This window comes from Phyllobates terribilis, unplaced genomic scaffold (assembly GCF_046119375.1).
Source record: "Phyllobates terribilis strain yellow unplaced genomic scaffold, ASM4611937v1 Scaffold_1__5_contigs__length_1240528914, whole genome shotgun sequence".
Lineage (NCBI taxonomy): Eukaryota > Metazoa > Chordata > Amphibia > Anura > Dendrobatidae > Phyllobates > Phyllobates terribilis.
This window is the reverse complement of record NW_027362761.1, coordinates 234,676,459-234,694,941: the sequence shown is the minus strand read 5'-3', so window position 1 is coordinate 234,694,941 and position 18,483 is coordinate 234,676,459. Positions and strand designations below refer to the sequence as shown.

The window sequence follows — 18,483 nt, the reverse complement described above, 5'->3', positions numbered from 1 at the left end:
CTTCTTTAAACAGTTACGCCTGTATTGTGCTTTGTATACAATGGCACCATCTTCCTAAAATATGATACAGACAATAGGCCAATCTATATAGCCCTAATCCCACATTATACAACTGCTTGTTTGTATCTTGATCTCTTTCCACCGCCGCTCCACTTACCATTCACGTGACTACAATTCCGACTCGCCAGATCACACCGGCGTCTATGTGTGACATGGAATTAAATTTTACAATGTAAGCTTGTGGAGCCTCGTCAGAATGCTCCTTAGACTTACATTGTAAAAATGACTTCCGGCTCACACATAGAACCCAGTGTCATCCTGCAAGTCGGAATTGCAGTCCTGGGAGTGGGAAGAGGAGCGACACTTGAAACCGGCGGGGAAGACAACTATATGTACACTTACACTACACATAGGTTTAGCTAATAAACAATATTGGGAGTGCTTCTGTAATGAACTTTTTCTCCAAAACCCAGTTATAGCTAAACAAGTCACATAAGCTAAGTGGCATTTTTATTAAAAAAAAAATAACCAGCCCCAAAGACATCCACACTTATCTCTCACATACTGTGTATATTTGAAGAACAACATAAGAGTAGAGTTTACTGGATAATGAGAAAAACAGAAATCTCTAGTCCTTGTGAAGGTCAAATCTACCTTGACAAAATGTCAGTGACATTATTAGGAGATTCCAAATGAATCCAATAGAACAATGCCCATGGTCCTACGCTTCCGGGGATCTCACACTTATGTTCTCTCTATCATAAAAACTTTGAGGACACATGTTCATGTTACAAAAGAGATTGCTGGGATATCGTGATCCTATTACCACTCATCTAAAATATATCTTAGCCTCTTTTCCCCCAACAATCTTTGTTATGCCATGAGTCAATTAGAGCATACATTCAGAGCATTAGAGATATTAGAATCCCATTGACAGAAACCAAAATAACATCTGCCCTTAAAGGAGTTGCCTAGATTGGTGGGGGTCTGACACCCAGCACCCCAAATGATCAACTATTTTTAGCTCCTGCTGAGGCCAGGTGTACACAGTGCACAAAGTCAGGACAGTACAGCTTTGTAAACTGTGTAGTGGCTGTTCTCAGGTACTATAGACGTGATATGAACCATTGTTGTTGTGTTACTGATTTGGAAATATCTCCTAACACGAAGATTTGATAGCGTATATTAGGAAGTAGACGGAGTCTAATCCTGGGCTACCAACCGTCCAGAAATTCCAAGACAGTCCGTAAAAATATGGCACTTTTTTTCCCTGACAATCACCCCCCGAAGAGGCTGGACATAAAACGCGCATCGGGGCAGCTCCCACACAGGTTGTATATTGGGCTTTGTACTTTTATGGGACTGCAGGAATCACATGGTTTATGTGCTGTGAGCCATTGTTCTTTCATGCTATATTATCTTTCCTATTAACAGGAGTGATTCTTACTATAACCAGGCATTGCTAATTTGTCTTGACATAATAAGAATCATCATTTGCACTTGCACCTTATATGTCTTATAGTTGTTATGAACTCTGGCAATCTGCCATAATACAGCAATCATTCTGCTGTTTGCATTTGCATCCTACATATTTCATCTGACTCGCAGGTAGTCTCTATTTGGAATATTAGTTGCTAGCCATATCATAGTCTACTTTTTACTTCAGCACTATTTGCACTTTTTCATGGGATGTTATTACTATGAATTATATTGTGCGCATCTATAATGATTTCTTGTCTATTTCCCTGAAATGAATCATGTAACGATCACTGTTGACTAGACTGTTTGGTAGCCCTAATCTATATATTTACTAGTCCCTGCCCTATACATACTTTTTTCATACTCCTGTGGCTGTGTGGCACTTTGGCGTCACTCTACCTCCCTTGTATTTGATTTTTACTCGTGCGTCGTCATCCTCATCACCACACCTGTCGGTGGGTCACTCCTGGGTGAGTTTCATAGGGGATATCATTAATGTCAGGGGGTTGGGATAAGTACTAACGAGGGGATCACCTACACGTTCGGGCTTCTGAGCTCTCTATTAGCACTGAGCAGTATACTATTAACCATTTATCCCCACATAGCTTTTCTGATATATATCCCAACTCCCATCCTTCACATTTATATGGAGGTATCTACCGTATATTCCGGCGTATAAGACAACCTGGTGTATAAGACGACCCCCCTACTTTCCTGTTAAAATATAGAGTTTAGGATATATTCACCGTATAAGACTACCCCTTTTCCAACGCATACCAAACACCGGTAAAAATTAAAAAAAAACAGATTTGAATTTAACATGGTCCTTTTTTAATTTAAATTCTTATGACATGCAGGTATATAGCAGGAAAACTCACTCATAAACATATTAAAATAGGGGGGACCCCACGTCATTTTTTGGGGGGGTCCCCCATTCTAATAGCTAGTAAAGGCTAGGTATTCAGCTGGGGGCTGATATTAGTAGCCTGGGAAGCTCCGTGGGTATTACCCCCTTCCCAGACGTCAAACATCTGCCCCAGCCGTCTGCTTAACCTCCGCTAGAGACTATAATGATGGTGGATCCCACGCCAATTTTCTTTTTAAAAAATCCTTTATTTTAACACTAAATGACAATTGAGGGGTTAATAAAGATGCAGTCCCTAAATTATTATTAATTTTGTAATTAATTTTTCCCAAAAATGTTGACGTGGGCTTCGCCATATTTTTGTGTCCAGCCAGGTACAGCAGGCAGGAACGGGCTGCCCCCAACCACCAGCTGCCTATTTGTACCTGGCCGGACACAACAATATAGGGAAGCCCTTTTTTTTTTAATTATTTCATGAAATAATGAAAAAAAAAAGACGTGGGGCTTCGCCCTATTTTTGTGTCCAGCCAGGTACAACTAGGCAGCTGGGGGCTGGAATCTGCAGCGCAGGGAGACCCAAGCTTTCTGGGCCCCCCCCGCTGCAAATTGCAGTCCGCAGCCACCCCGGAAAATGGCGCGTTCATAGAAGCGCCATCTTCTGGCGCTGTACCCAACTCATCCAGGGCCCTGGTGCGGTGGCTCACTGGGTAATAAAGGGGTTAGGGCCAGCTTGGCATTATCAGCTGGCCCTAAGCCCGAAATTCATGGGGTCACGCCAATATTAGACATGACCACCATGAATTTCTAGTAAAGTAATTAAAAAAAACACAACACCCAGAATAAAGTCCTTTAATTGAAATAAAGACACAATTTTTTAATGTTCTAAATTAAACCATACTTACCATCACGCCCATTCCAGCTGAAGCCAACGATCTCCTGCAATAAAAGTAAAATAATAAAGCAACCTCATCCTTACATCTCCATGGTTCCCAGGACCGGTCCAGCTCTGCTACATTCACATGACAGGCTGCACCGCAGCAGAACGCTGCCGTTCAGCTTGCCATGCGGCAGACACTGAGAAGCGCAGGCATGCTTGTGCTCCTCAGTGTCTGACTGTGACGGCATCCAGATGAGCCGAGATCATATCCAATGAACTCGGCTCACCTCATGCACGTCACTGACAGCGTGGGAAAATTCTCCTGCTCCCCGCATGCGCAGTAGAAGTTTCCCACGCTGTCAGTGACGGACGTCCAGGAGGTGAGCTGAGTTCATTGTCGGCTCATCTGGATGCCGTCACAGCCAGACACTGAGGAGCGCAAGCATGCCTGCGCTTCTCAGTGTCTGCGGGATGACAGGCTGGATGGCAGCGTTCTGCTGCGGTCCAGCCTGTCATCTCGATGTAGCAGAGCTGAAGCTGTCCTGGGAACCATGGAAAGGTAAGGATGAGGTTGGTTTATTATTTTTCTTTTATTGCAGGAGATCGTTGGCTTCAGCTGGAATGGGCGTGACGGTAAGTATGGTTTAATTTAGAACAATAAAGAATTGTGTCTTTATTTCAATTAAAGGACTTTATTCTGGGTGTTTGTGTTTTTTTTAACTTTGACTATGGGGTTAGTAATGGGGGTGTCTTATAGACGCCTCTCCATTACTAACCTGGGCTTGATGTCAGCTGGCATTATAAGCTGACATCAACCCCAACCCTATTACCCCCTGCCACCGCACCAGGGCAGCGTGGAAGAGCGAGGCTAAGTGCCAGAATTGGCGCATCCTATGGATGCGCCATTTCTGGGGCGGCTGACGGCTGGTGTTTCTAGCCTGGGAGGGGGCCAATATTCATGGCTCCCTTCCTGGGCTATTAATATCAGCCCCCAGCTGTCTGCCTAGCCTTTGCTAGCTATTAAATTAGGGGGGACCCCACGTCATTTTTTTTGGGGGGTCCCCCATTTTAATAGCTAGTAAAGACTAGGTATTCAGCTGGGGGCTGATATTAGTAGCCTGGGAAGCTCCGTGGGTATTACCCCCTTCCCAGGCTTCAAACATCTGCCCCAGCCGTCTGCTTAACCTCCGCTAGAGCCTAAAATTAAGGGGAACCCCACGCCAATTTTTTTAATAATAAATCCTTTATTTTAATACTAAATGACAAGTACAGTAAGCAACACTATCACTGTACTTCATATATATGTGACTGACATGTTTCTATCTATCTAATCTATGTGTGAAGCTCTATTCTGTCTGTTATAAATTGTCGGGTACCGCTGCTGAATTGCCGGCCGGCTTTTTTAAAGAGACGGTGCATGAAAACACTAATATTTGTTTTAATAAATCCTTTACACTAAATGACAAGTACAGTAAGCAATACTGTCACTGTACTTCATATATATGTGACTGACATGTTTCTATCTATCTAATCTATGTGTGAAGCTCTATTCTGTCTGTTATAAATTGTCGGGTACCGCTGCTGAATTGCCGGCCGGCTTTTTTAAAGAGACGGTGCATGAAAACACTAATATTTGTTTTAATAAATCCTTTACACTAAATGACAAGTACAGTAAGCAATACTGTCACTGTACTTCATATATATGTGACTGACATGTTTCTATCTATCTAATCTATGTGTGAAGCTCTATTCTTTCTATTCTAAATTGTCGGGTGCCGGCTTATGCCGCTGCTGAATTGCCGGCTTTTCATATATTGTCACAGAAGCCCTGCGCTGTGTCCGGAGCTGGGAATACGCAGCGATGTGTCAGTTTCAGCACAGAAGCGCTGACTGTCTGGACCTACCGCCGCCGTATTTTAACTCCCTCCACCTTATATTAACTCCGACATGGCAGGGATACGGCCACGGCAGCTTATTAACACCCCCAGAGTATCCCCGCATGTCAATTTCTGAAAGTTTAAAAGCATTACCGGCGTATAAGACGACCCCAGACTAGACAGAAGATTTTTCAGTCTTCAAAAGTCGTCTTATACGCCGGAATATACGGTATATCCGCATAACTTGCATGACCCATCATCCGTGTGACCCTCTGATACCTGGCACCTTGCACTTTATATCTCTTATTATGTTATGTGATTTTCTTGTACTTGCTATTATGTAATCTTGATTAAATAAAATTGTCTTTTCTGCCGCAACACTCATTTTTCTTCCTTTTTCAATGTATCCCTTATAAGCATAATGATTTATTATGGTTTTCCAATGTGACTGTAAAAAATATCATCTTCCGTGATTTTTTTGATGAGTTGTCCAGAAAAAATAAAAAGTCAAGAGCTTTCCAGGAAAAATAGTCAAGTTGGCAACCCTGGTCTAACTTCTCTGTTATCAAATACTAAAAATGGTCTTTCAGCCTTAATCAGTCAATAGCTTCCTGCACACAACATAGATGCAAAGGAAGAAATACTTGATATTACTAAATGCCATTAGATGCATACTGTAACCTTATGAGACAGTAAAAAATACAATTTTTCAACATTTTTGAGGTAGAAGTAAAATAATATTTAAAACAGATATTAAAGTAGTGAATAGCACGTGGTGCAAAATGTGGCAGAATTCTTGCCTAGATTTGCCTAATAACTCTCCCGAATGAATGGAGCATTTCCAATATAAACCCCTGGGTGGCTCCGAAATCATCAGATTGTTGTGTTATGCTATTGTTAGCTCTATGTCTCCTGCGTTCACTCCCAACTGGCTCAAGACGAAAGTTAATAAAATATTCCACATACACTATACATCAAACATACCTTTGTTCATACCCATTTTACATTTACTTTAAAAGCGCTATTTGGGTTAGCTGTAGCTCATAACACTTTGTACTATATGCAATTCACATGACTTTTAGGCATATTTGTCTGTTTTGTGGGCACTGGATCATTAGTCATTTTGCTCATGTAGCCCACCCTCTCATATACTGTTGGCATAACAATGAGATACATTCACTTATATAGTCAATCACAAGTCTTCTATGTAGATAAGCGCACATTTAATAAGGCACAGATGTGACACAATCTTCACATTGCATGTCTCACATGGACTTTGATGTGTTGGCTCAGGACAGGTTTGTTGATAAATACTGAGAATCCAGAAGTTGATGGTGAAACTAGTTTTGGAGAGATTATAATGAGGAAATTAATCCTAAATGATGTCCGAATGTCTCAATTTTATTCCTTTATATCAATTTCCAATCCTTGAGAAGTCGTTATTGATCAGCGGCACCTATGAGATAAGCAAGTCAATGATATGGGGACTTCAGAGGCAATTTAAGACTACTGTTCAAAATTCCATAAAATATTTTATAAATTAAATTAGCTTTTCAATTTATTTAATTCAACATAAGTAATTCACAGGAGATAACCTTAAAGGCTTGCTCACATGAATGTGGATTCTGTCATGCGAGAGAATCGGCTCTATTATGGTAATGACACTCTGATCAAAGTTTGAACCGAGTGTCAGTTTACTGTGATCCAATTCTCTCGGCTAAGAGAATCGCAGCACAACTGCGAAGAAGACGGAGAACTTAATTTCTCCATCTTCTCCATTGTCTGTGTCCACGTAAATTGGATTGCACTCAGATGACATCTGAGTGCAGTCTAATGTTTTACACGCATCCATAGACTTGAATGGGTGTGCGTGATCCGAATTGCGGAGCCACTCGCACCATGCAGTGATTTTTTTTTCATGCCGAATCAATCCGCACTGTCCCATAGTATAACATTACGCTGTGGGAGCGAGGCCTAAATCAGAATTACACTAAGAGATGTCACAAAACTGTTCAAGCTATATGATCCTTTATCTTAATAATCTCTGCTCTTATAGAATCTACTCGTATTGGGGCAACAACAATATAGGGCTATTGGATCTTTGTTTTCCAACTGTTCAATTCATGACAACAAGCTGGAAATCAATTATTTCATTCATAACTCCATGAACGTATGATAATCCACCAGTAATTGTAAGACATGGAGGGTACATGTCATCCCAGTGGACCAGTGGTCAGCATAGGCTGCGGATACCATGTTCACTCCTGATCTCTGGTGCCAATATTGACATTTCTGATGAAATAAGTTACAAAATTTTAACATTGTAACGAAAGTCAATGGTTGTTATTTCTGCACATGCACATTTAGTACTATTTAGCCAATAAAAGGGTTATTCCCATCATACATGACTTGAACTGTTGCTCACATATGATGTGACTTTACGGTCTGTGGGGTCTGGACTCCGGGAACTCCATTGGTTTTGAAAATAAAGGAAACGCAATATTGGTTTAGTTCTTTGACCCCTTTACTGTTTTTTTACATGCACCAATGTCTCTACAGCATGGCCCTCTTTTATAAGGCTATGCTGCAGTTCCCTACACCGGCCACTCGATAGAAGGGGCTACAGCACGACACCTGCGATATGGCTTCTTCAATCTCAAGATCACTGGGAGTCCATAGTTCAGACCCCTACCAATAATAAAGTGCTAGCATATCTTACCTTGTAATATCGAAACACACTTTAACAAGGTTCAACCAAATTATTGCCTACCTATAGGTTTTAATGTCAGTATTTTACCATGTATTTTCAGAAGGAAAACAGCATGTCTATATGGGGTTCACACAGTTCAGGTATGCCAGCAGCGTGTGCGCTCACCATCTCCTGTCTCTGCTGCCCGGTCTGTGATCTCTGTCTTGTAAATGTTATAAGCATCATAGGAGAACACCCCAACCAGTAGGAATCCAAAGAGCTGGAAAAAACAAACAAACCATGATCTTGGTGTTACATAGCTCATTGGAGACTGTCTTGGTCAAGCGACTTTTATCTAGGACTGGATTCAGGAGTGTGTGTATTATATCCCATCCGCGTATTTTGTAATCATATTAGGCCGATCTGTGCGGCACCTACCACTAACTAATGTAGAACCACATTGTGAATGACTGCGATAAAGCTTCTAGAATAAAAGACTATACACTAGAGTTTTCACTCAATCTGAATAACTGTGACCATATCTATAATTCCTGCAAATTACCCATAGAAAATATTTTCAACTGATGACAATTATTTGCATTGAAACTTATTATCTGGCATGGTTCTCACATAGTGGCTGTGTGCCATGTATCCAATGCATGGGACTAGGTGGCAAAACCAAACGTGTTTTAAAGCAAAATACCACATTATTTCCAGGCAATTATTAGCTACACAATTTTAAGATTTTGCAATGCAGACGAAAACCACACAAACATGATGATCGGTGAGGCTGAAAGCAATTGCATTGTTTATGGCCACGCGGTAAGAGTTTAAGGCCAGACAAAGCGGCCGAGTCATGACCACTACAATAGGCCATTTGTTTTCAAGAATGAAAGATCTGTTCCCTGTCAAATCAAGTAATTATTTAAAGTTTTTTAACCACAGTGGCTACTGGCCGCTACTGTTTTTTTATTACGTCATGGTCACACAACAAGCATGACTCGGCCGCTCCTCCTCACCCGTAAGCAGTAAAAAAGCATTTTACCAAGCCCCCATTGAGAATGAATATTGCTTTTAGCTGTGATCTACCTGTAAATACTGGAAATAGGTTGCATGCTGACACACCTAGGTAGTCGAATCTCATATTCTTGACAGGTGGTGCAATGAAAGCAGAGACAATGCTAAAATAACTGACGAGTGAAACACACTCATCACCCCATGAGGCAATGTGGCCATATAAATACAGGAAGGTGATCCTGCATATTTGTAGGAACGAAAATGATAAAAAGCTTTAACAAGATTTTCTGACTATCCCATTATTATCTACACTAAATTATTTAATATATTATTTAATATAGATAAATAAGAGGGGGGGATTTAGGAAAAGTCTTGCTCATTCTACTGTTTTTAAAGGTAACCTGTCAGGTCCCTCATGGTTTTCAAACTGCAATTATACCGCATTTCTGCATTAAAATAATTTTCTTAATGTCCCATACAAATATCACGTATGTGTGCACAAACAAGTTATGTAGTTTAACTTGTCATATGCAAACTGACGAGGACTAGTCCGGCGGACTGGTTTGGCGAGGTTTTTATTCTCCACTAGACAGCACAAAAAGGACAGCGCTAGGATCCATTGCTTGAAGAATGGGTCACTTTAATCCTCTAATCGAATCAAAATCAGACACGTCTCCATTTTTGTTTTCACAGACGATCAGTCCACAAAACAAACAGCATGTTTACAGACTATTCGTGATAGAACACATTTGTGAAACATAAACCTGTGAATGGGGTCTTTAAGGGAACCTGTCATGTTGAAAATGGTCTGATCTGTAGGTAGGATGTTATAGAGCAGGAGGAGCTGATCAGGTTGATTTACATCTTTTTGTGAAAAGTTTCAGTAAAACTTTTATTTATTGAAATGCATTTTATTCATTGACATCCATGATGTTTGTATGCATGAGACTTTAGTGTCACGTCCCTATATGACTGTAAATGCAGGGTTAGCAGTAAGTAACTGTGTAGGACCACAGTCTATATCCATACAAACACCAGAGATTTCAGTTAATAATATTCCTCTTAGGCTAGGTGCACATGAGCATATTTTTTGTCATTCAAGAAAGTCAGATGAATTATGCAAATGACACTCTGAGTGAACTCTGATCAGAGTTTGATCAGAGTATCAGCATAGTGCATTTTGATTTTCTTGGATGATGAGAAGATGAAGAAAAAAATGTCTCCCTCTTCTCCATATCATGAGTGTGTGGAAATTGGACTGCAATCAGATATCATCCAAGTGCAGTCCAATGTTTCCCACGCACTCATTGCCTTGCATGGCCAAGTGTGATCCGAATAACAGAAAAAAGTTGGACATGAAGCAATTTTCTCCAGTCTCTGTCCAAGGAAAAAATGTGCACAGCCCCATAGAGTAACTTTGGTCTGAGTGTAATCCGATTGTTTTGTCGGATCGCTCTCGGACAGCAAATATGCTCGTTTGCACCTAGACTTATACTGAATCTTTTCCCACAAACCGATGTTTCATTCTGCTCAGCTTCTCCTCTTTACCATGCAGACTGCATGGATAACGTGATAGGTTCCCTTTAAAGAGTATCTAAAATTTGTATTTTGTAATACATTTGCCCTTTAAACCTTGCAGATTTATGGGGTCCTGGTCCTGAGGCCCCATCAATTGCTCAAAGGACCTGTTAGAAGTGCGCAGCTCAAAAGGCAAAAACATACAACTCCCACCTGAGCGCGCTCACACAGTGGAGTACGGATTCCATAGAAAGTCGCTTTAATCCACACTACGATCTGTACATGTGGTTTGGGAGTAGCCTGCTGAGCTGGTAAACTTCTAAGAGGTCTTTTGAGAGATTGTGGGGGTCTTAGAATCCAGACCCCCTCCAATCTGCAAAGAGTTAAAGGGCCTACAACATCTGAAAAATAATCCAAAAATGTAATAAGACTAGTATCTCATATAACACAGGGTCTACCCTAAGGGTTGTGTCACAAGTAGAGACGAGCAAACCCGAACTGTAAACTTCAGAGTTCGTACCAGACACCTAGTATACAGTGCTGAACTCTGAACACAGACTTCTCTCGGAAGTCCGTTTTAGTGTTCGGAATTCAGATGCTCATCAAAGCTTGTAAAAAGTCTGCAGCGTAGCCAATAAGCAAGCTTTTTGGCTGTTAGCACTTCCTCGGCCATCACAGCCATGCAGAGTATGGGCATGGCTGTGATTAGGAACCACATGACTCGATCTGTAAAATTGCCGGATCACGGGTGGAGCCGCCATACTGCTCTGACTAGCGCAGGTACAGTGTTAGGCTCTGTGTGTGTACTCTGCCAAACAACTGTGTGGATGTTCTCTGCAACCATCTCTGTGGGGGTATTCTGCATCTGTCTCTGTGGGGGGTATTCTGCACCAGTCTCTGTGGGGGTACTCTGCACCTGTCTCTGAGTTTACTCTGCAAAACAGACTCATTACTTTTTTTTTTTTTTTTAGGAGGCCCCAAAACATTGGGAATGGCAAATAGAATGAACAAACTGCGGTGAAGTATAACAATGGCTGGGTGCGGCTGGTATACTTCTCTATTCAGCCAAAGGTATGGCAAAGTCCTGTGTGATCCACGCCTGGTTTATTTTAAGAAATGTTAGGTTCCCCACGTTGGATGTGGACAGTTGGACGGGCCTATGTGTGATCACACCCCCTGCCATGCTAAACACAAATTCCGACAGTACACTTGCCGCAGGGGAGGCCAGCACCTCCAAGGCATAAAGGGCAAGCTCAGGCCATTTGTCTAATTGGAGACCCAGAAATTAAATGGGGCAGACCCATCACTCAGTACGTGGAGACATGTGGATACATACTCTTCCACCATGTTGTTGAAACAATGCCTCCTGCTAATATGGACCGTATCAGATGGTGGTGCTGGATGTTGTGGCGTGCTGAAGAAGGTTTTCCACATTTCGGCCATGCTACTCCCTTCCATGTTCGTGCAGGGAGGGATGGCCTGCCTGGAAAAGTAGTGGTGGCTGGGAACCACGTACTGTGGGACAGCCACCGCCATCAGTTTTTTTAAAGGTGTCCGTCTCCACCAACCAGAATGGCAGAAATTCAAAGGCCAGGAATTTTGAAATGCTGTCATTCAGGAGCAAGGCTCAGGGGTTGGTAGCGGAGTACTTCCTCTTTCTCTCCATTGTTTGGGGGATGGACAGCTGAAAGCTTCCATGGGACGAGGTGGAGATGCTCGGTGACACTGCTGTTGGTGGTGCTGTCACATCGTCTCTTTGTGGGGAGCCAGGTGGCCCTGTTGCTTGGGAGTGGTAGGAAAAGGCCGAGCTCACAGCAGAAGAGGGAGCAGGAGGAGCCTGGGCAGTAGCAGCCGACTTACTGACTAGGGACCGGCCACTGTGCTTTTGCACCATGCTCTCTCTTTTGCGGTGCAGCTGGGACAGCGTGACCACCACCTCTTCCACCGATCTGCCCACGTCACTCAGATGGCTTGATTCTATGTGTGGGCTAGGATCTCATCATTCCCCACATGATCTTCCACCCAGTCCTCACCCCTGCCCTCCTTGTCGGTTTGCACAGAAAGCCGCAGCAGTTGGCACCTGCGTTTCATCATCAGAGATGTGCTGCGGTGGTTCGCTGACCGTTTGCACTACCCCTCCCACGTACTCATCCTCAAACAGAACAAGTGGTTAGACATCAGTGCACTGAATCTTTTCCTCTTGTGGGACAGTGCCAGGTTTATAGCCCACGGAACCACAGTCAGCAGAGACATCAAACAGCTGAAGTCACTGCTGCATGACTTGAGGCTCAGACTGCTTGCCTGATTTGAAAGGGGGTGAGATGGAAGACACAGATGCCCATGGGCCGCAGGTACAAACTCTGCGTTTTCAGCAGGGAACCGTGTGGTAGACAAAGCTAAGGAACTGAAGGCACTGTCAGTCATCAAATCTAATACCGCCTCTGATTGTTCTCACCTCACCTTTCGACCAATAGTACTCGGCCGTACGAAATTACGCAGAACGTCCTGTCGCCTGTGTGCACCAGAGGAAAGTGTTTAATTTAGGCGTGTAGTGGGCAAAGATCGACCACATCCTCTCCCTGCCGCAGCTACATCACCACCAGCAGCCGCACCATGTCAACGTCCCCTATTTGATGTTCTCATTCTTTGCACCCCAAAAAAGTGCAGAGTATTACACAGCCTGTATACAGAGAGAGAGTGGGCAGCAGATTATTACACTGCCTGTAAGTAAAGTGCATGTATTCAGAGTACCCCCAACGAGGCTGTTTTACAGAGTACCACCACAGAGACTGTTTTCAGATTACTCCCAATGAGGCTGTTTTGCAGAGTACCACCACAGAGACTGTTTTCTGAGTACCCCCAACGAGGCTGTTTTGCAGAGTACCACCACAGAGACTGCTTTCAGAGTACCCCCAACGAGGCTGTTTTGCAGAGTATACCCCAAAAAATAAAAATAAAACACAAAAACAGTGTTGGCTACCTCCTCCTCTGCCTCTTCCATCTACACTGCTATGCCCACCTCCACCTCCTCCTCCACTTGGACCTCCTCCTCCAGGTATTTTTTTTTATTATTATTCTATGCTATTTTAAGTCATTTTCCTCTCCACATTTGTTTGCAGGGCAATTGTCCTGATCTAATCCCTATTTTGCTTCCTTTTGGAACCCCAAAGTCCTTACGATGACCATTTTACAGCATCAAAGTTCGGGTTACCATGGCCTTCTATGGTGTTCGGATTCAGGGTCAAGTTCTGGTACCCGAACCGAACTTTGGACTGCAGTTCAACCGAACCCGACAAACCCGAACATCCACGGGTCCGTTCATCCCAAGCCACAAGTAAAGTAACTGAGGTGTGTGAATATACTTACAGCTCCCGTAATTGCTCCTGCATCTCCAGAACTCCGTGCAGCAGCCACAATTGACACTACCACAAAAATGACTGCAGCAGAGACACAGCGCAGGAAATCCTAAATGCAACAGAATGCAGTATTGGTAGTAATTAAGGCATTTACTTGATTTCCGTGCAGGCAGCGCCCCAACAATGTTAATTAGTATCTAGTTTACAGGGTGCATTATATCAGTATCTAATGGGACAAAAGTAATTGGCTCGAAGGATATCAGGTCTGGTTCCCATAGTATTTATCACACATAGAGGGAACAACTTAATAATTAACCGCTGAGTTTGCTAATGAAATCCAAATTACTACCCACACTTTCAAATCACTGTTATTTTATTAGTCCAACTCCTTATATGCTACAGTAAATTAAGCAGAATAAATAGAACAAACTTTGCAATTGCTGCTAAATGATGTAATTACATTCTCACTGTAGGGTGTGTATAGTAAATCCTAACCAAATGCTTTTGCTAATGTTTTACACACCATGCAAGGCCAGTTGAGAGCAGCAAAACGCAGATGGTAGTGACTTGAGAAGAGGATGAGGAAGATGAGAGTGATAATAAGCTCAATCAGAGGGGCTGCCGAATAGGAAGATATGGAGGCCGCGAAACATATAAATATCACAAAGCAGAGGACCTGTGGAGACAAACATGGAAGTAAATGAGGATCATGTTCCATATGACATTAGAGGTAGGTGGACTGATAAACAATGGGTCTCCTCTACACTTATTTTTCCCTGCCTGATTATTGAGTAGAAGATTGTTCTTTGGTTATCACTCTAACTTAAAGGGAATCTGTCAGTAAGAACAACCCCCAAACCCCATATAGGGGCATGCAGGTCTTTGAAATGTAAATCCATCAACACCTTTATATCTTCTATCTGTTGCTGCATTCCAAAGGAATCAGTGTTTTAATTCATATGCAAATAAGGTAATAAGGGCCCTGGATGTGACAGAGCACTTAAGAAATCACTGCTGTTTCCCCACCCAGCACCAGCCTCTTTACTTTGATTGATAGCTCACTATCTGATTTCCTTGCCTGGCACCTGAAGTCACACAGGCAAAGACGCTGGCATTGAACAGGGAAACAAATTCGGAAGGCAAAGGCAAGTTAAGTGCTCTTTCACGCCCAGAGCACTTAATCCATCATTTGCATATACATTAAAACATGAATTTCTTTGGCATGCAGCCATAGATAGAAAATATAAAGTACTCGCTGGATTAACATTTCAAAGACCTGCATGACCATATATGCAGTTTGGCGGGTTAATCTTACTGACAGATTGCCTTTCCATATTAACATCAAAGTGAGAACAATTTCCTTTACTACATAGGTTCACATTTGATTTACCACTCAACATTACCATGTAAATGTATGAGCTGGTAACAGGATGCCTTTCCAGCCAAACTTTATTATGCCATTAATCCAAATTACAGACTGTTACATTTGGCATAATTACAGGTCAGTCACTATATACCACGGAATTAAGAACTTTGAAGAACTTAAAGGGAATGTGTCGTCAGAAAATCATCTATTGTTTAAATCAGATTTTAGTGTTTTGTGTTATATTTCATATCACGATCTTTATTAAAAAATAAAATTAGTCATGTTGCAATTTTGATACTGGCCACTGGAGTTTTTTATTCTCATACAGTACTTCCTGTCTTTTCAGGAAGAGTTTTCAGCTGACTCCTTATCATCAGAGGCGGGATTACAATGACAGATAACGCCTCTATACACATCTGATAAAACAGGATCCACCAATCACAATAGGTTATGTTACAGCTGGCTCTGCATCCCCTCACTTTACAATGACCTTTGCATGTGCTTATTAGATGCTTCAATACAAAAGACAGGGACTGAGATTGTTCATTGTGGCTATGTACATATTCACATACACATTGTTCGACACATGATAAGGTTTTATTACTACAGACAGATTAGGACCGTCCCGATGAGTACACCTTGTCGTGGTGGGATGGCTTGTACACTTTTTTAATCAAAATAGCGTTAACTAAATACCCTATGCTATTTACATGTAATATTACTATTTACTTACTTACTTGCTGTAGGGTATTTGCTCATTTTGTTTTTTTCTTGGGTTTTGTCTGTGAAATGGCCACAGTGTGAATGTGCTCTTACACTTTGCACGTATACCAGCTTATAGCCCGGCTCAGTTCTTTGGTTGTACATGTGTTGTTTCCTGAAACATCAGGGAGTTAGAGTCTAAAAAAGCCCTAGTGGCCTGTGTAAAACTTGCAAGGTTTTTCATTTTTAGTTTTAATACAGATAGTAATATGGAAACATGGAAACAAAAATTGCCAAACATGCTTAAAAAATACATTTAACACAAAAATCTGATTTAAACAATGATGATGTATCATCAATTTCTGAAGATACAGCCCCTTTAATCTTTAAAGGGCTCTGCTCACTATTGGCAAGGGAAGAAATAAAAATAAATATTCAATGGATGACTGAATAAACTGACAGTAATATGATACATGAATAGATGATAAAATACTGAAGAAAAATAAATAAACACTATAACACATTGCTTAAGTTCCATTCCTTGTTATTTGGGATATTAGATTATTAGACGGTTGGTTGGTTGGACTGATACTGTAAATGGTAGATAGATAGATAGATAGATGGGATAGATATGGGATAGATAGATAGATAGATAGATAGATATGGGATAGATAGATAGATATGGGATAGATAGATAGATAGATAGAAAGATAGATATGGGATAGATAGATAGATAGATAGATAGATATGGGATAGATAGATAGATAGATAGATATGGGATAGATAGATAGATAGATAGATAGACATGGGATAGATAGATATGGGATAGATAGATAGATAGATAGATAGATATGGGATAGATAGATAGATAGATAGATATGGGATAGATAGATAGATAGATATGGGATAGATAGATAGATAGATATGGGATAGATAGATAGATAGATATGGGATAGATAGATAGATAGATAGATAGATATGGGATAGATAGATAGATAGATATGGGATAGATAGATAGATAGATAGATAGATAGATAGATAGATAGAAAGACATGGGATAGATAGATAGATAGATATGGGATAGATAGATAGATAGATAGATAGATAGATAGATAGATAGATATGGGATAGATAGATAGATAGATAGATAGATAGATAGATAGATAGATACTATAACACAATGTTTAAGTAACATTCCTTGTTATTTGCGATATTAGATGGTTGGCTGGACTGATACCGTAAATGATAGATAGATAAATATGGGATAGATAGATAGATAGATAGATAGATAGATAGATAGATAGATAGATAGATATGGGATAGATAGTTAGATAGATAGATAGATAGATAGATAGATAGATAGATAGATAGAAGATAGCCACTATAACACAATATCCAGGTACTATTACTTACCAGCTCTGCCAGTAAAATCCGTCCTTTTGGTGAGTTTAGAAACTCTTTATCCAGAGAAAAGCGGCTAGTGCTGTCGGCACCTTCTTGGTCGGCACTCATCCCCAGGCAGGGGCCACAACAAAAGGAGAGAAAGGTGAGATGGATGGAGAGAAGAAAATATAGAGAAGTTACTGTGGGAGTTTTTAGTTTTTATTTCCAGTTAAGATTAAGTTTTAGGGTTTAGTTACTAGGTGGTGCAAGATAGAATAGACAAACGTGAAAACATAAAGAGCAAGTTACACTACATGTGTTGTTTGGAAGACGCAAACAGTATTATTAAGATGTAGTATGTGATATTGAGACCAAAGGAGTAGGTAAATGTAAGAATGATGTGTTAGATAATGTAGTAAATTCCATAAACTGAAGGAGAAAGGCTGGAGATTGGGAAAGTGAAGCTTCTTCCTGAGGGTCTCCTGATGTGTGCTTGGATGAGGAGGAAAACTGTCTGAAGTGGAGTTGCAAATGATCCAGATTTGTGTTACAGGAAGAGGGGGAGGGAAAGAGGCTTGGAGGAAAAAGAAGGAAAGAGACTGACACAAACACCCAAAGGGTTTTTATGGAGTGAAACGTTGGGATTTCTTTAAATCCTGTGAAAAACATGTAACAATAAGAACTTTTGGTGTCCATGAGGGGTTAAAACAAATTACTACAAGGAGAGTGTAAACATTTATATAATGTTTAAGAAGATATTACTTCTGATTGCACTAATATTAGATAATATTTGATTTAATATATTGGTGGTATAACAGAGGCATAACTCTGGCTTCTGAGACCCAGTGTCTATGTCTCATCTGCCATTTATAATCGTAATGTCCAAGCTTTGGATGTGACTGCTCCGCTCCTGACAATAAGAATAAACTCAATAGCAAAAAGAACTTCGGCACTCCATACATGAAAATATAAGAAATATTGTATCTAGACTAATGTCATTTTGAAAAATGAAGGTTTTTTTGCGCATAATTTGGCCAATTTATGTGTGCCCATCAACCATGACAAGGTCACCTTCGTATGATGGGAAACTACGCTATGCTACCACTGGATATGCCACTCTTGGGCTGTAAGCCTGTATGGACAATATGTCTCTGCTTGGGCTTTTAACCTACGAAGGTGACCTTTTACTTTTTTCTTCAGAGCACCCGAATAGACCAGTGAGCGACCCCTCTCTTTTTTCTATTAATCATTTTTGGGATCCCGCTCCTGGAGCATTGCAGCAGGTACGTGTTCACACTATTAGAAGTTTGACAGCCTTTTTTCTGACCATGTGTCCCTCCCATTCAGTCACAGG

General features: G+C 41.2%; 1 protein-coding gene across 1 annotated transcript; it reads right to left on the bottom strand.

Moving 5' to 3' along the window:
• Positions 1-6,299: 6,299 nt before the first annotated feature.
• Positions 6,300-17,688, bottom strand: CMTM5 (CKLF like MARVEL transmembrane domain containing 5). The gene is made up of 5 exons (XM_073671067.1): positions 17,160-17,688; positions 14,202-14,354; positions 13,689-13,787; positions 7,974-8,067; positions 6,300-6,554 (listed from the first exon to the last, which is right to left on the bottom strand). Exons 1-5 carry the CDS (start codon positions 17,256-17,258, stop codon positions 6,538-6,540), a joined length of 462 nt encoding a protein of 153 aa, XP_073527168.1. The 5' UTR covers positions 17,259-17,688; the 3' UTR covers positions 6,300-6,537.
• Between the last annotated feature and the right edge of the window lie 795 nt (positions 17,689-18,483).